Source organism: Salvelinus fontinalis, chromosome 3, assembly GCF_029448725.1.
Source record: "Salvelinus fontinalis isolate EN_2023a chromosome 3, ASM2944872v1, whole genome shotgun sequence".
In the NCBI taxonomy this organism is placed as follows: Eukaryota; Metazoa; Chordata; class Actinopteri; order Salmoniformes; family Salmonidae; genus Salvelinus; species Salvelinus fontinalis.
This window is the reverse complement of record NC_074667.1, coordinates 17,075,356-17,094,857: the sequence shown is the minus strand read 5'-3', so window position 1 is coordinate 17,094,857 and position 19,502 is coordinate 17,075,356. Positions and strand designations below refer to the sequence as shown.

At 41.9% G+C, this 19,502-nt stretch overlaps 1 protein-coding gene across 10 annotated transcripts in view; it reads right to left on the bottom strand.

The window, feature by feature from the left end:
* Positions 1–19,502, bottom strand: part of chd6 (chromodomain helicase DNA binding protein 6) — a 119,395-nt gene that overhangs the window by 8,951 nt on the left and 90,942 nt on the right. For 9 of the 10 annotated variants that reach the window (XM_055907957.1, XM_055907947.1, XM_055907936.1 and 6 more), the window contains exons 36-37: positions 11,128–11,271; positions 182–286 (exon numbers count right to left, since the gene is read on the bottom strand). In XM_055907957.1, the coding sequence (XP_055763932.1) occupies positions 182–286; positions 11,128–11,271 (249 nt within the window). The remainder of the gene's footprint in view (positions 1–181; positions 287–11,127; positions 11,272–19,502) is intronic. The other variant, XM_055907966.1, reaches the window with a different exon arrangement.

The following is a 19,502-nucleotide window of genomic DNA, read 5'->3' as shown; positions in this document are numbered from 1 at the left end:
CTTGAGGAAAATGCAGGAAGTGTTTTGAAGGACATCTGTACTCTTTGTAAGGCAGTAGGTTCTGAGAACTGTCTGTACTACTCAAGATGTTCAAATGCCAAATAAAAAATGGCATTCTAATGAAACTATTTGATGAGACACTTGTGTGGATGAGAGAGAGTGAAAATTCCATGCTACTCACGGAGTGTTTCACAACATCTGCCCAGTCGGGTGCCACGTAGTACTCAGTATTCGCGTCCAGCCATCGGGAGAGCTCCTTGATTGCTGGAGCCATAGCACCCCCAAGCTACAGAACAGGAATATACAGCCCTTAATCAGTTGTACACACACACATACCATAAATATAACTGATGCATTTGTGTGTAATTCAGGTTTGTTATCTTGTCAAAGCAAGTCAAACATTATATTTCATGCAAATTCCTGAAAGTTATGTCTTATCAAAGGAGTGTATTTGATCAATGTGAAGTAGTACAGTTGGGTGGGGAGAAGTGTCTTCATTCACCTGTTAAGTAGCTAGACTTTCAAGAGAATATTGTAAAGTTTCCATCAAAAAGAACTTAGTCGTATAATAACTCCTCATTTACCAAATAAAAAACAAGTTATGTGTTTCCATCCCATTTTTAACAGTTGATGGTTTTGCCACAAAAAGTTTTGCAATAAATAACAAATGTGCCAACTCTGGTATGGTGTAGCCAACAGTTCCCAGACAGGGTACAATGAAGAGGGTGATGAAATTATGGATAAGAGCAAGATAATTTGTATTTGTCAATTGGCAGCCAAACACCGTCACCATCATACAAATTAAGACCATCAAAAAGTATTTGGAAATTAGCATCAAGCTCAGCGTGCACTTTCACCACCCTGTGAAGTTCTTATTTCCTCTGCAGCCTAATAAACTGAAAAGTGCATTCGGAAAGTATTCAGACCCCTTGACTTTTTCCATATTTTGTTACGTTACAGCCTTATTCTAAATAGTTTTACCCCCCACATCAATTGACACACAATACCCCATAACTACAATGACAAGACAGGTTTTTATAACATTTTGCAAATGTATTACAAATAAAAAACTGAAATATCACATACGTAGTCAGACCCTTTACTCAGTACTTTGTTGAAGCACCTTTGGCAGCAATTACAGCCTTGAGTCTTCTTGGGTATGATGCTACAAGCTTGGCACACCTGTATTTGGGGAGTTTCTTCCATTCTTCTCTGCAGATCCTCTCAAGCTCTATCAGGTTGGATGGGGAGCATCGTTGCACAACTATTTTTAGGTCTCTTCAGAGATGTTCGAACGGGTTCAAGTCCAGGCTCTGACTGGGCCACACAATGACATTCAGAGACTTGTCCTGAAGCCACTCCTGCATTGTCTTGGCTGTGTACTTAGGGTCGTTATCCTATTGGAAGGTGAACCTTTGCCCCTGTCTGAGGTCCTGAGCAGGTTCACATCAAGGATCTCTCTGTACTTTGCTTCGTTCATATTTCCCTCGATCCTGACTAGTCTCCCAGTCCCTGCCGCTGAAAAACATCCCCACAGCATGATGCTGCCATTGTGCTGTGGAGATGTTCAATCTTGGTTTCATCAGACCATAGAATCTTGTTTCTCATGGTCTGAGAGTCCTTTGGCAAACTCTAAGCGGGCTGTCATGTGCCTTTTACTGAGGAGTGGCTTCCGTCTGGCCACTCTACCATAAAGACCTGTTTGGTGGAGTGCTGCAGAGGTGGTTGCCCTTCTGGAAGGTTCTCCCATCTCCTCAGAGGAACTCTGGAGCTCTGTCAGAGTAACCATCGGATTCTTGGTCACCTCCTTGATCAAGGCCCTTCTAACTCGATTGCTCAGTTTGGCTGGGCGGCCAGCTCTAGGAAGAGTCTTGGTGGTTCCAAACTTCTTCCATTTAAGAATGATGGAGGCCACTGTGTTCTTGGTCACAATCAATGCTGCAGACATTTTTTGGTACCTTTCCCCAGATCTGTGCCTCGACACAATCCTGTCTCGGAGCTCTACGGACAATTGCTTCGACCTCATTGCTTGGTTTTTGCTCTGACATGCACTGTGGGACCTTATATAGACAGGTATGTGCCTTTCATGTCCAATCAATTGAATTTACCACAGGTGGACTCAAATCAAGTTGTAGAAACATCAAGGAAGATCAATGGAAACAGGATGTACCTGAGCTCAATTTCGAGTCTCATAGCAAAGGGTCTGAATACTTACGTAAATAAGGTATTGTTTAAACCTTTTTTTAATACATTTGCAAAAATATCTAAAAACCTTTTTCCACTTTGTCATTTTGCGGTATTGTGTGTAGATTGACGAGGATTTTTATTTATTTAATCCATTTTAGAATAAGGCTGTAACATAAAATATGTAAAAAGTCCAGGGGTCTGACTACTTTCCGAATGCACTGTACATGCTTTTCCAAGTCATTGTGGGAGGAACGCAACATCACATGACTGAAAGTTTACTGTGACATGGTTATTCTATTAACATTTGCTTGAAAAAGTATTTCCACTGCCATTTGCCACATACAGTGCCATCAGGAAGTATTCACCCCTTTTCCAACATTTTGTGTTACAGCCTGAATTTAAAATAGATTAAAGAGATATTGAGATTAGAGATGTTGTTGTCACTCGCCTACACACAATACCCCATAATGTCAAAGTGGAAGTATTTTTTTATATATTTTTTTTGCCAGTTAAATTAAACAGAAAAGCTGAAATGTCTTAAGTCACTAAGTATTCAACCCCTTTGTTATGGCAAGCCTAAATAAGTTCAGCAGTAAACATTTGCTTAACAAGTCACATAATAAGTTGCATGGACTCACTCGGTGTGCAATAATAGTGTTTAACATGATTTCTGAATGATATCCTCATCTCTGTACCCCGCACATACAATTATCTTTAAGGTCCCGCAGTCAAGCAATGAATTTCAAACACAGATTCAACCAAAAAGAGCAGGGAGGTTTTCCATTGCCTCGCAAAAAGGACACCTATTGGTAGATGGGTAAAACATTTGAAAAGCAGACATTAAATATCCCTTTGAGCATGGTAAATTAATAATTACACTTTGGATGGTGTATCAATACACCCAGTCACCACAAAGCTACAGGTGTTCTTCCTAACTCAGTTGCCGGAGTGGAAAGAAACCGCTCAGGGATTTCACCATGAGGCAAATGGTGACTTTAAAACAGTTAGAGTTTAACTTCTTGACGCTAGGAGGCATAATTTTTATGTTTGGAAAAATAACGTTCCCAATGTAAACGGCCTATTTCTCAGGTCCAGATGCTAGAATATGCATATAATTGACAGAGTAGGATAGAAAACACTCTAAAATTTCCAAAACTGTCAAAATATTGTCTGTGAGTATAACAGCGAAAACCTGAGTAAATCCAACCCTGAAGTGACTCTTATTTAGAAAAATCACTGTTCCATTGCCTGCCTTTCGTCCATTTAAAGGGATATCAACCATATTCCTTTTCCTATGGCTTCCTCAGGGTGTGAACAGTCTTCAGAAATAGTTTCAAGCTTTTATTCTGAAAAATGAGCAAGATTTATCAAATCGCGTTGGTGGATAGACGGATGTCCTTCCATTAGTTCATGCGTGCGACACTGATAGCTCGACATTTTCTTTCTCTCCTTTCTTGAATAGTTTACAGTCCGGTTGAAATATTATCGATTACTAATTTTAAAAACAACCTGAGGATTGATTATTAAAAACTTATGACATGTTTCTACGAACTTTACGGATACTATTTGGTATTTTCGTCAACCCTTGATGACATGCCTAAGGCTGTGGAATACTGAACAAGTTTTTTTGATATAAAAACTATCTTTATCGAACAAAAGGACCATTTATTGTGTAACTGGGAGTCTCGTGAGTGCAAACATCCGAAGATCATCAAATGTAAGCGATTCATTTTATTGCTTTTCTGGCTTTCGTGACCAATCTATATTGCTGCTAGCTGTTTGTAATGTTTTGTCTAGTGATCAATAAACTCACAAACGCTTGGATTGCTTTCGCTGTAAAGCATATTTTCAAAATCTGACACAATAGGTGGATTAACAACAAGCTAAACTGTGTTTTGGTATATTTCACTTGTGATTTCATGAAAATAAATATTTTTAGTAACTTTTTTTGAATTTGGCGCTCTACAATTCAGCGGTTGTTTACGAAAATGATCCCGTTAAATGGATCCGTGCGCCAAGAGGTTAATGGCTGTGATAGGAGAAAACTGAGGATGGCTGAACAACATTGTAGTTGCACTACAATACTAACCTAAATGACAGTGAAATGGAAGAATAAAAATATTCCAAAACATGCATCCTGTTTAGAGGTTGACCGATTAATTATGGCCGAATTCAAGTTTTCATAACAATCGGAAATCGGTATTTTTGGACACCGATTTGGCCGATTTAAATATATATATTTTTTACACCTTTATTTAATCTTTAATTAACTAGGCAAGTCAGTTAAGAACACATTCATATTTTCAATGACGGCCTAGGAACGGTGGGTTAACTGCCTCGTTCAGAGGCAGAACGACAGATTTTTACCTCGTCAGCTCGGGGCGATTCAATCTTGCAACCTTACAGTAACCTAGTCCATCGACCATATTAATGACCTAAGGCTCGTATTTCTGTGTGTTATTATGTTATAATTAAGTCTATGATTTGATAGAGCAGTCTGACTGAGCGATGGTAGGCACCAGCAGGCTCGTAAGCATTCATTCAAACAGCACTTTCGTGCGTTTTGCCAGCAGCTCTGCTGTTTATGACTTCAAGCCTATCAACTCCTGAGATGAGGCTGGTGTAACCGATGTAAAATGGCTAGCTAGTTAGCAGGGTGCGCGCTAATAGCGTTTCAAACGTCACTCGCTCTGAGACTTGGAGTGGTTGTTCCCCTTGCTCTGCAAGGGCCGCGGCTTTCGTGGAGTGATGGGTAACGCTGCTTCGAGGGGGGCTGTTGTCGTTGTGTTCCTGGTTCGAGCCCAGGCGAGGAGAGGGACGGAAGCTATACTGTTATACTGGCAATACTAAAGTGCCTAAAAGAACATCCAATAGTCAAAGGTTAATGAAATACAAATCGTATAGAGAGAAATAGTCCTATAAATACTATAATAACTACAACCTAAAACTTCTTACCTGGGAATATTGAAGACTCATGTTAAAAGGAACCACCAGCTTTCACATGTTCTCATGTTCTGAGCAAGGAACTTAAACATTAGCTTTCTTACATGGCACATATTGCACTTTTACTTTCTTCTCCAACACTTTGTTTTTGCATTATTTAAACCAAATTGAATATGTTTATTTATTTTGAGGCTAAATTGATTTTATTGATGTATTATATTAAGTTAAAATAAGTGTTCATTCAGTATTGTTCTAATTGTCATTAAAAATCGGACGATTAATCGGTATCGGCTTTTTTGGTCCTCCAATAATCGGTATCGGCGTTGAAAAATCATAATCGGTCGACCTCTAATCCTGTTTGCAACAAGGCACTAAAGTAAAACTGCAAAAAATGTGTCAAAGCAATAAACTTTGTGCTGAATACAAAGTGTTATGTTTGGGGCATATCCAATACAACACATTACGGAGTACCACTCTGCATATTTTCAAGCATAGTGGTGGCTGCATCATGTTATGACTATGCCTGTAATCGTTAAGGACTGGGGAGTTTCTCAAGAAAAATAAATGGAATGGAGCTATTCAAAGGCAAAATACAAGCAGAAAACCTGATTCAGTCTGCTTTCATAAAACACAGAGATTAATTCACCTTTCAGCAGGACAATAACCTAAAACGCAAGACCAATCTACACTGGAGTTGCTTACCAAGAAAACAGTGAATGTTCCTGAATGGCCGAGTTACAGTTTTGATAGGACTTGAAAATCTATGGCAATCCCTGAAAATGGTTGTCTAGCAATGATCAACAACTAATTTGAAAGAGTTTAAAGAATTTTGAAAGAATAAATTGGCAAATGTTGCACAATCCAGCTTTCCACACGAAAGCTACTAGAGACTTACATCTGTAATCGCTGCCAAAGGTGATTCTACAAAGTATTGACTCGGGTATGAATACTTACATAAATGAGATATTTTTGTATTTCACTTTCAATAAGTTAGCAAAAATGTCAAAAAACATGTTTTTACTTTGTCATTATGGGGTACTGTGTGTAGGTAGATTGGTTAGATCTAAAAAACATATTTAATACATTTTTGAATTCAGGTTGCAACACAACAAAATGTAGAATGTCAAGGAGTACAGTGAAGGCACTGTATCTAATTCAGACCAAAAAATTATCCACAACCGAGGAACGTATTTTGTTTTGATGACATTTAGGAAAGTTTTTGCTGTTTCCACAATTTGCTGTTTCCATCAGGCATGTCGTAGGGCTGGGCGATATGGCTTGAAAATCGTATCTTGATTTTTTTAAAACTTATGGGCGATTCCCAATATACAGTGCATTGGGAAAGTATTCAGACCCCTTGACTTTTTCCACATTTTGTTACGTTACAGCCTTATTCTAAAATGGTTTAAATACAACAAAACCCCTCATGACAAAGCAAAAAGTTATTTTGAGATGTTTAAACAACTTGATTGGAGTCCACCTGTGGTAAATTAAATTGATTGGACATGATTAGGAAAGGCACACACCTGTCCATATAAGGTCCCAAAGTTGACAGTACACGTCAGAACAAAAACCAAGCAATGAGGTCGAAAACAATTGTCCGTAGAGTAGTATAATGGCTGCCGTTTTACAGGATCCTAACCATATGTGCTATTGTGTATTTTTTCATGTTATTGCTAACTTATTTTGTACATAATGTTTCTGCCACCGTCTCTTATGACCAAAATAGCTTCTGATTATCAGAACAGCGATTACGCACCTCTTACTGGACAAACATTTTTTCTTTAATGAGTCGGACGCAAAGGATTTACTTCAGACACCGGACAAGGCCCAAATCCCCGTCATTTGTATGAAGAAGAGATGGGTCGTAGGTCGGGGTGCATTGTAAGAATTCGAGTGGGTAACCCGCCTCTAATGTCAGTCCTATTAGCCAACGTGCAATCATTGGATAATAAACTGGATGAGCTCCGATCAAGACTATCCTACTAACGGGACATTAAAAACGGTTATATCTTATGTTTCACTGATTCGTGGCTGAATGACGACATGCTGGCTGGGTTTTCCGTGCATCGGCAAGATAGAGTAGCTGCCTCCGGTAAGACAAGGGGTGACGGTCTGTGTATATTTGACAATAACAGTTGGTGCACGAAATCTAATATTAATGAAGTCTCTATGTTTTGCCCGCCTGAGGTAAAGTATCTCACGATAAGCTGTAGACCACAATATTTATCAAGAGAGTTTTGAACTATATTTTTCATAGCTGTCTATTGACCACCACAAACCGATGCTGGCACTAAGACAGCACTCAACGAGCTGTATACGGCCATAAGAAAACAAGAAAATGCCCATCCAGGTGGCGCTCCTAGTGGCTGGGGACTTTAATGCAAGGAAACAAAATAATTTTACCTCATTTGTACCAGCATGTTACATGTGAAACCAGAGGGGGAAAAAAAAAACACCTTTACTCCACACACAGAGACGCGTACAAAGCTCTCCATCGCCCTCCATTTGGCAGATCTGACCATAATTAATCAGTCCCCCGCCTGTACTCCCTGTTCACCCATGACTGCATGGCCAAGCACGACTCCAACACCATCATTAAGTTTGCAGACGACACAACAGTGGTAGGCCTGATTACAGACAACGATGAGACAGCTTATAGGGAGGAGGTCAGAGACCTGGCAGTGTGGTACAAGGATAACAACCTCTCCCTCACTGTGATCAAGACTAAGGAGATGATCGTGGACAACAGGAAAAGGGTGGCCGAGCATGCCCCCATTCTCATCGACAGGGCTGTAGTGGAGCAGGTTGAGAGCTTCAAGTTCCTTGGTGTCCATATCACCAACGAACTGTCATGGTTCAAACACACCAAGACAGTCGTGAAGAGGGTACGACAAAGCCTATTCCCCCTCAGGAGACAGAAAAGATTTGGCATGGGTCCTCAGACCCTCATAAAGTTCTACAACTGCACCATTGAGAGCATCCTGAATTGGTTGCATCACCGCCTGGTATGGCAACTGCTCGGCCTCCGACCGCAAGGCACTACAAAGGGTAGTGCTTACGGCCCAGTACATCACTGGGGCCAAGCTTCCTGCCATCCAGAACCTCTATACCAGGCGGTGTCAGAGGAAGGCCCTAAAAATATTCAAAGACTCCAGCCACCCTAGTCATAGACTGTTCTCTCTGCTACCACACGGCAAGCGGTACCGGAGCGCCAAGTCTAGGTCCAAAAGGCTTCTTAACAGCTATTATCCCCAAGCCATAAGACTCAAGAACAGATCAAAAATGGCTAGCCCGACTATTTGCATTAACCCCCCCCCCATTTTACACTGCTGCTACTCTCTGTTTATTATCTATGCATATTTACCTCTACCTACATGTACATATTACGTTAATTACCTCGACTAACCTGTGCCCCTGCACATTAATAATTAATTCATAATTATTTTACCACTTATTTTGTATTGAAACTGCATTGTTGGATAATTAAGGGCTTGTAAGTAAGCATTTCACTGTAAGGTCCGACCTGTTATTCGGGGCATGTGACAAATACAATTATTTGATTTGATTTAGAGCTCCGAGACAGGATTGTGTCGAGGCACAGATCTGGGGAAGGGTACCAAAACAATGCAGGAGTAGCTTCGGGACAAGTATCTGAATGTCCTTGAGTGGCCCAGCCAGAGCCTGGACTTCAACCCGATCGAACATCTCTGGAGACCTGAAAACAGCGACGCTCCCGATCCAATCTGATAGAGTTTAAGAGATCTGCAGAAAGGAATGGGAGAAACTCCCCAAATTCAGGTGTGCCAAGCTTGTAGCGTCATATACCCATTAGACTCGAGGCTGTAATTGCTGCAAAAGGTGCATCAAAGTAGTGAGTAAATGGTCTGAATACTTATGTAAATGTGATCAGTTTATTATTTTTAATTTATCTGCAAAAATGTCTAAAAACCTGTTTTATCTTTGTCATTATGGGGTATTTATTGTGTGTAGATAGATCCATAAAAAAAAGAATCCAATCAACGTAACAAATTGTGGAAAATGTCAAGGGGTCTGAATACTTTCCGAATGCAAATTTGTGCAAAGCTGTCATCAAGGCAATGGGTGGCTACTTAAGAATCAAAAATATAAATATATTTAGATTTGTTTAACACTTTTTTGGTTACTACATGATTCCCTGTTTGATCTAATAGGTCTGATGTCTTCACTATTATTTTACAATGTAGAAATTAGTAAAGATAAAGAAACTCTTGAATGAGTAGGTGTCCAAACTTTTGACTGGTACTGTATACTTCCATAAATTTTTTCCTAGCGCTAACTGCGTAGTCCTGTGTGTGTTATATAATACTACTTACTCTATTTTATTAAGCACTTAATTTAACATGTTATTTTTTTTTTCGATGGCCGTGAGGTGTTTTGGGATTTTGAGTTCCTCCTGTGTGCATTTTTGTTTTTAGACTTTTTGTTCCATATGTGTTATTTCATACCTTTGATGTCTTCACCATTATTCCACAATGTACAAAATAGTAAAAACAAAGAAAAACCCCTGTTTGGACGCTCTAGCTGTCACCTTTCACTGCAGATGTAGAAGTGCGACATCGGCAGGTGCGGTGGATTGAGACGATTCCAATGCAAAAAATAACATATCACTAGCTTGAACTTTTATTATGGTAATTTGATTTTCGCTGGGGAGCAGACAGACTCTAGGAGGTTAACCTACTTTTCTGCAATAATGACTGATCTTGCTTTGAAGTATGTCTATAAAAATAAAAAAAATTCAGAACCATGCACATCCACTAATAATGACCAACTTCTGGTAGTAGGCATTATAGAAAATTAACACAGGTCTCATGAACAATCTCTCAAGCACAAGCCCACATGCTAGTGAGTAGCTAGCTAATCTTTAAATTTAAAGCCAACTTGGATCTATTTGCTTGTTAATAAAGGTAGAACAGTGGAACTGTTATGAATACATCCTCCTGTCCGTCTGCAACTGTTTGAAAAACATGGCCTGGGGCCTCCCGGGTGGAGCAGTGGTCTAGGGCACTGCATCGCAGTGCTAACTGCGCCACCAGAGTCTCTGGGTTCGCCCCCAGGCTCTGTCGCAGCCGGCCGCGACCGGGAGGTCCGTTTGGCGACGCACAATTGGGCTAGCGTCGTCCGGGTTAGGGAGGGTTTGGCCGGTAGGGATTTCCTTGTCTCATCGCGCTCCAGCGACTCCTGTGGCGGGCTGGGCACAGTGCGCGCTAGCCAAGGGGGCCAGGTGCACAGTGTTTCCTCCGACACATTGGTGCGGCTGGCTTCCGGGTTGGAGGCACGCTGTATTAAAGAAGCAGTGCGGCTTGGTTGGGTTGTGCCTCGGAGGACGCATGGCTTTCGACCTTCGTCTCTCCCGAGCCCGTATGGGAGTTGTAGCGATGAGACAAGATAGTAATTACTAGCGATTGGATACCACGAAAATTGGGGAGAAAAGGGGATAAAAAAAATAAAATAAAAAATAAAAAAAATAATAAAAACATGGCCTGTTCACTTTGTTTAGATGTTGAAATCAAGTGGCTAAAATGCTGCTAGCAGTGCGTGGTACCGCAGTGCGTGGTACCGCAATGCTGCGCGCGACAGAAACTGAGCATTAATATTCCAGTCATGTTCACTGATACTCCCATTTTATTAGGGTCTGCTCTGTTCTAAATTTTGGGAGTTGAGACATAAAAAGGGTATCGTTAGAAGGGGAATCAAGTCATCAAGTTGCATAGTGCACACAGCACAGGAGCAAAAGAAAGGAGACCAAAAAGACAAACATTCATACAAATGAAAAAATATAAAATAAAACTAGATTCTTGCGATGCAGGCATTTGGAACATCGCGCTAAAACATAGTTTTTTTTATCCGACAGGTACTTCACTCTCATATGGTTGAATGGAAACATGATTCATGTCAGTGATGTTAAGTGTGCTTGTGCATCAGTGTTGGTGTGTGGTTGTGTGTCAAAAAGGTTACCCTGCGGCCAGTGCTTCTGTGGACCACGGGCACCCTCTCCTCCCCTGTTAGGGAGTTGACGTCCAGCTTGGTGGGGTCTTTGCAGCGATGTCTCCGCTGTTTGGGCCGCTCCACAAAGCTGTGCAACATCGCTGCGCCAGGAGACTGAAACCCCAGATTTGGCAAGATCAGCACAATACAACATCACCTGTCATCACGTGGTTGGAGAGTGACTTATCCAATAGAACTCAAGAGTATTCTTCAATGAAAGCTTCTCTAACATCAGGTATGTACAGTGCAGTATCCCTCAGGGCAGTTTCCTTGTGCCGCTACTTTTTTCTATTTTCACAAATATTTTGCCATGTGTCTTACAAGAAGCTAAAATGACCATGTATGCTGACAATTGCACACTACAGTCGTGGCCAAAAGTTTTGAGAATGACACAAATATTAATTTCCACAAAGTTTGCTGCTTCAGTGTCTTTAGATATTTATGTCAGATGTTACTATGGAATACTGAAGTATAATTACAAGCATTTCATAAGTGTCAAAGGCTTTTATTGACAATTACAGGAAGTCGATGCAAAGAGTCAATATTTGCAGTGTTGACCCTTCTTTTTCAAGACCTCTGCAATCTGCCCTGGCATGCTGTCAATTAACTTCTGGGCCACATCCTGACTGATGGCAGCCCATTCTTGCATAATCAATGCTTGGAGTTTGTCAGAATTTGTGGGTTTTTGTTTGTCCACCCACCTCTTTAGGATTGACCACAAGTTCTCAATTGGATTAAGGTCTGGGGAGTTTCCTGGCCATGGACCCCAAATATCGATGTTTTGTTGCCCGAGCCACTTAGTTATCACTTTTGCCTTACGGCAAGGTGCTCCATCATGCTGGAAAAGGCATTGTTCATCACCAAACTGTTCCGGGATGGTTGGGAGAAGTTGCTCTCGGAGGATGTGTTGGTACCATTCTTTATTCATGGCTATGTTCTTAGGCAAAATTGTGAGTGACCCCACTCCCTTGGCTGAGAAGCAACCCCACACATGAATGGTCTCAGGATGCTTTACTGTTGGCATGACACAGGACTGATTGTAGCGCTCACCTTGTCTTCTCCGGACAAGCTTTTTTTCCCGGATGCCCCAAACAATCGGAAAGGGGATTCATCAGAGAAAATTACTTTACCCCAGTCCTCAGCAGTCCAACCCCTGTACCTTTTGCAGAACATCAGTCTGTCCCTGATGTTTTTCCTGGAGAGACGTGGCTTCTTTGCTGCCCTTCCTGACACCAGGCCATCCTCAAAGTCTTCGCCTCACTGTGCGTCCAGATGCACTCACACCTGCCTGCTGCCATTCCTGAGCAAGCTCTGTACTGGTAGTGCCCCAATCCCGCAGCGGAATCAACTTTAGGAGACGTTCCTGGCGCTTGCTGGACTTTCTTGGGCGCCCTGAAGCCTTTTTCACAACAATTGAACCGCTCTCCTTGAAGTTCTTCATGATTCGATAAATGGTTGATTTAGGAGCAATCTTACTGGCAGCAATATCCTTGCCTGTGAAGCCCTTTTTGTGCAAAGCAATGATGACGGCACGTGTTTCCTTGCAGGTAACCATGGTTGATAGAGGAAGAACAATGATTCCAAGCACCACCCTCCTTTTGAAGCGTCCAGCCTGTTATTCGAACTCAATCAGCATGACAGAGTGATCTCCGTCCTCGTCAACACTCACACCTGTGTTAACGAGAGAATCACTGACATGATGACAGCTGGTCCTTTTGTGGTAGAGCTGAAATGCAGTGGAATTTTTGGGGGGGATTCAGTACATTTTGCATGGCAAAGAGGGACTTTGCAATTAATTGCAATTCATCTGATCACTCTTCATATCATTCTGGAGTATATGCAAATTGCCATCATACAAACTGAGGCAGCAGACGTTGTGAAAATTTATATTTATGTCATTCTCAAAACTTTTGGCCACGACTGTACACATCAGCACCTGCAGCTAGTGAGCTCTCTGAGACTCTTAGCAAGGAGTTACAGTCAGTGTCAAAATGGGCAATTAAATGCATAAAACCAAAAGCATTGTATTTGGTTCAAAGCATTCTTAGACCTAAACCTCAACTGAAGTTGTGCATAAATTGTGTGACCATTGAACAAGAAGATGAACTCCTAGCAGCAACACTGGATGGTCAGTTATCATGTTCAAGTCATATTGACAAAGTTGTTGTGAAGATGGGGAGAGTTAAGTTGTTATAAAAAATATGTTATTCTGTACTAGTTGTTGAGGCTTTGATCTTGTCTCATCTTGATTACTGTCCGGTAATATGGTCAGGGCAGCAAAGAAAACCCTCGTATAGCTGCAGTTGCCTCAAAACAAAGCAGTACTCCTTGCCCTTAACTGCACACACAGAACTAACATCAACAAAATGCATGACAGTCTTTCATGGTTGAGGAGAAATCGACTACTTCTCTTCTAGTCTTGAATAAGAAACATGTGTGTTTTAAATGCCCACCCACGTGTATAATCTTTTTGCAAACACTTCAAACAGACATACATAATCCACCAAACACGCCACTAAAGGTTGCAAGATCGAATCCCAGAGTTGACAAGGTAAAAATCGGTTGTTCTGCCCCTGAACACGGCAGTTAACCCACTGTTCCTAGGCCATCATTGAAAATAAGAATTTGTTCTTAACTGACTTGCCTAGTTAAAAAAAAGGTACAAAAATAATAAAAAATAAAATGATACCCAAACCAAAAACGGATTTAATGCATTGCTCAGTTACAGTGGGGAGAACAAGTATTTGACACACTGCCGATTTTGCAGGTTTTCCTACTTACAAAGCATGTAAAGGTCTGTAATTTTTATCATAGGTACACTTCAACTGTGAGAGACGGAATGTAAAACAAAAATCCAGAAAATCACATTGTATGATTTTTAAGTAATTAATTAGCATTTTATTGCATGACATAAGTATTTGATCACCTACCTACCAGTAAGAAATCCAGCTCTCACAGACCTGTTAGTTTTTCTTTAAGAAGCCCTCCTGTTCTCCACTCATTACCTGTATTAACTGCACCTGTTTGAACTCGTTACCTGTATAAAAGACACCTGTTCACACACTCAGTCAAACAGACTCCAACCTCTCCACAATGGCCAAGACCAGAGAGCTGTGTAAAGACATCAGAGATAAAATTGTAGACCTGCACAAGGCTGGGATGGGCTACAGGACAATAGGCAAGCAGCTTGGTGAGAAGGCAACAACTGTTGGCGCAATTATTAGAAAATGGAAGAAGTTCAAGATGACGGTCAATAACCCTCGGTCTGGGGCTCCATGCAAGATCTCACCTCGTGGGGCATCAATGATCATGAGGAAGGTGAGGGATCAGCCCAGAACTACACGGCAGGACCTGGTCAATGACCTGAAGAGAGCTGGGACCACAGTCTCAAAGAAAACCATTAGTAACACACTATGCCATCATGGATTAAAATCCTGCTGCGCACGCAAGGTCCCCCTGCTCAAGCCAGCGCATGTCCAGGCCCGTCTGAAGTTTGCCAATGACCATTTGGATGATCCAGAGGAGGAATTGGAGAAGGTCATGTGGTCTGATGAGACAAAAATAGAGCTTTTTGGTCTAAACTCCACTCGCCATGTTTGGAGGAAGAAGGATTAGTACAACCCCAAGGACACCATCCCAACCGTGAAGCATGGAGGTGGAAACATCATTCTTTGGGGATGCTTATCTGCAAAGGGGACAGGACGACTGCACCGTATTGAGGGGAGGATGGATGGGGCCATATATCGCGAGATCTTGGCCAACAACCTTCTTCCCTCAGTAAGAGCATTGAAGATGGGTCGTGGCTGGGTCTTCCAGCATGACAATGACCCGAAACACACAGCCAGGGCAACTAAGGAGTGGCTCCGTAAAAAGCATCTCAAGGTCCTGGAGTGGCCTAGCCAGTCTCCAGACCTGAACCCAATAGAAAATCTTTGGAGGGAGCTGTATTGCCCAGCGACAGCCCCAAAACCTGAAGGATCTGGAGAAGGTCTGTATGGAGGAGTGGGCCAAAATCCCTGCTGCAGTGTGTGCAAACCTGGTCAAGAACTACAGGAAACGTATGATCTCTGTAATTGCAAACAAAGGTTTCCTTACCAAATATTAAGTTCTGCTTTTCTGATGTATCAAATACTTATGTCATGCAATAAAATGCAAATTAATTACTTAAAAATCATACAATGTGATTTTCTGGAATTTTGTTTTAGATTCCGTCTCTCACAGTTGAAGTGTACCTATGATAAAAAATTACAGACCTCTACATGCTTTGTAAGTAGGAAAACCTGCAAAATCGGCAGTGTATCAAATACTTGTTCTTCCCACTGTATATATAGAGCCATGTCATCGTGGAATGCTCTGGTACCAGAGGTTACCCATGCAAAAATATAAAGGTTAGCTTAAAAAATACAGATACAAAAAAAAACATAGTATCACAGCACCTCTCCTCTTTCTAAAGATCAAATTTAACTATACTGAACAAAAATATGAACGCAACATGCAACAATTATATATTTTTTTACAGAGTTACAGTACATAAGGAAATCAGTCAAAGGAAATACATTCATTAGGCTCTAATCTATGGGCCTTGGAGGTCATAAGCCCACCGACTTGGTAGCCAGGCCCCCCCTCCTCAAACGATTCCGCAGGTGGAGAAGCCGGATGTGGAGTTACTGGGCTGAAGTGGTCTGCGGTTGTGTAGCCGGTTGGACGTACTGCCAAATTCTCTGTTTGGACGCAGCTTATGGACGCAATATTGGACGCAGCTTATGGTTGAGAAATGAACATTAAATTCTCTGGCAACAGCTCTGGTGGTCATTCCTGCAGTCAGCATGCCAATTGCATGCTCCCTCAAAACTTGAGACATCTGCAACATTGTGTTGTGTAACAAAAGCGCACATTAAAAAAGTGGTCTTTCACTGTTCCCAGCACAAGGTGCAACTGTGTAATTATCATGCTTCTTGATATTCCACACCTGGTGGATGGATTATCTTGGCAAAGGAGAAATTCTCACGAACAGGGTTATAAACAAATTTGTGCACATCATTTGAGAGAAATACGATTTTTGCGTGTATGGACAATTTCTGGGATTTCTATTTCAGGTCACGAAACTTGGGACACTTTCCATGTTGCGTTTATATTTTTGTTCAGTAAACAAAAATAAACTACATGACCAACTGTATGTGGACTTCTGCTCGTCGAACATCTCATTCATTAATATGGAGGTGGTCACCCATTTTCTGCTATAACAGCCTCCACTCTTCTGGGAAGACTTTCCACTAGATGTTGGAACATTGCTGCTGGGACTTGCTTCCATTTTGCCACAAGAGCATTAGTGAGATCAGGCACTGATGTTGGACGATTAGGCCTGGCTCGCAGTCGGCGTTCCAATTCATCCCAAAGGCATTCGATTCTGTCGAGGTCAGGGCTCTGTGCAGACCAGTCAAGTTCTTCCACACCGATGTCGACAAACCATTTCTGTATGGACTTCGCTTTGTGTATAGGGGCATTGTCATGCTGAAACAGGAACGGGCCTTCCCCAAACTGTTGCCACAAAGTTGGAAGCACAGAATTGTCTAGAATGTCATTGTATGCTGTAGAGTTAAGATTTCCCTTCACTGGAACTAAGGGTCCTAGCCTGAACCATTATTCCTCCTCCACCAAACTTTAGTTGGCACTATGCATTGGGGCAGGTAGCGATCTCCTGGCATCCAGATCCAGATTTGTCCGTCGGAGTGTCAGATGGTGAAGCGTGATTCATCACTCCAGAGAACACATTCCCAATGCTCTAAAGTCCAATGGCGGCGAGCTTTACACTTCAGCCGACGCTTGGCATTGCGCATGGTGACCTTAGGCTTGTGTGCGAGCGGCTGCTCGGCTATGGAAACTCATTTGATGAAGCTCCGGAAAAACAGTTTGTGTGCTGATGTTGCTTCCAGAGGCAGTTTGGATCTCAGTACTAAGTGTTGCTACCAAGGATAGACCATTTTTACGCACTATGCGTTTCAGCAATCCCGTTCTGTGAGCTTGTGTGGACTACCACTTTGCGGCTGAGCCGTTGTTGCTCTTAGTTGTTTCCACGTCACAATAACAGCACTTACAGTTGACCGGGGCAGTTCCAGCAAGGCCGAAATATGACAAACTGATTTGTTGGCATCCTATGACGGTGCCACGTTGAAAGTCAAGAGTTTTTCAGTAATTGTCGACTTCACTAATTTGAAGAGGTGTTCACACACACACACACACACACACACACACACACACACACACACACACACACACACACACACACACACACACACACACACACACACACACACACACACACACACACACACACACAAAAATTATAGTTTCAACAATGTAGAAAATAGTAGAAATAAAGAAAAACCCTTGAATGAGTAGGTGTGTCCAAACTTTTGACTGGTACTGTACATACATAGTGCCTTCGGAAAGTATTCACACCCCTCGACTTTTTCTACATTTTGTTACGTTACAGCCTTTTTTTTTTTTACACACAATACCCCATTATGTCAAAGCAAAAACAGGTCAGGTTGAATAGGGAGCATCGCTTGCACAGCTATTTTCAGGTCTCTCCAGAAATGTTTGATCGGGTTGAAGTCCGGGCTCTGGCTGGGCCACTCAATGACATTCAAAGACTTGTCCCGAAGCCACACCCGCATTGTCTTGGTTGTGTGCTTAGGGTTGTTATCCTGTTGGAAGGTGAACCCTTGCCCCAGTGTGGAGGTCCTGAGCGCTCTGGAACAGGTTTTCATCAAGGATCTCGCTGTACTTTGCTCTGTTCATCTTTTCTTCGATCCTGACTAGTCTCCCAGTCCCTGTAGCTGAAAAACATCCCCCACAGCATGATGCTGCCACCACCATGCTTCACTGATGGTGCCAGGTTTCCTCCAGATGTGACATTTGGCATTCAGACCAGAGTCCTTTAGGTGCCTTTTGGCAAACTCCAAGTGGGCTGTCATGTGCCTTTTACTGAGGAGTGGCTTCCGTCTGGCCACTAACATAAAGGCCTGATTGGTGGAGTACTGCGGAGATGGTTGTCCTTCTGGAAGGTTCTCCCATCTCCACAGAGGGACTCCAAAGCTCTGTCAGAGAGACCATCGGATTCTTGCTCACCTCCCTGACCAAGGGCCTTCTCCCCCATTTACTCAGTTTGGCCAGGTGGCCAGCTCTAGGAGGAGTCTTGGTGGTTCAAAACTTCTTCAATTTAATAATGATGGAGGCCACTGTGTTCTTGGGGATTTTCAATGCTGCCGAAATGTTTTGGTACCCCTTCCCCAGATCTGTGTCTCGACACAATCCTGTCTCGGAGCTCTACGGACAATTCCTTTGACCTCAAGGCTTGATTTTTGCTCTGACATGCACTGTCAATTGTGGGACCTTATATAGACAGGTGTGTGCCTTTCCAAATCATGTCTAATCAATTGAATTTACCAGAGGTGGACTCCAATCAAGTTGTCGAAACAGCTCAAGGATGATCTATGGAAACAGGATTCACCTAAGCTCAATATCAAGTCACATAGCAAAGGGTCTGAATACTTATGTAATTAAAAAAAAAAAAGTAACCTTTATTTAACTAGGCAAGTCAGTTAAGAACAAATTCTTATTTACAATGACGGCCTACCCCGGCCAAACCCTAACCCGGACAACGCTGGGCCAATTGTGCGTAGCCCTATAGCACTCCCAATCACGGCCAGTTGTGATACAGCCTGGAATCGAACCAGCGTCTGTAGTGACGCCTCTAGCAGTGCCTTAGACCGCTGCACCACTCGGGAGCCCTAAATAAAAGTATGTTGGCTATTTTTTATAATTTATTTTTAAAAAAGGGGAAAAAACGATTTTCACTTTATGGGGTATTGTGTGTATATTGATGAGTAAAAAAAGTATAATTTAATATATTTTAGAATAAGGCTGTAAAATGTGGAAAAAGGGAAGGGGTCTGAATATTTTCCCGAATGCACTATATAACTCTTATTAATTAAATTCCAAATAAATTGTTTTAATGTAATATCTTATGTTGTTCTTGTCTATTACTATTCTGTACTTTCTCATCTATTTGTATGTTTTATGTGGACCCCAGGAAGTGTAGCTGCTGCATATGCTGTAGCTAATAGGGATCCCAATGAACTAAACCAAACAATATTCTCTTACTATAAAACCTAGCGGCTGGTGAGTTGAACCCTCTTAACATAAACTTTCTCACAATTTCAGAAAACATATGGGTTCCCTCCACCTGCTTATTCCCTCTTGATTCCAGGAATCCTCCAACGGAGAGGGAATCGTCCAACTTGGATTTCTGGAGACACTTTTTTTTGACAATGATCAACTCA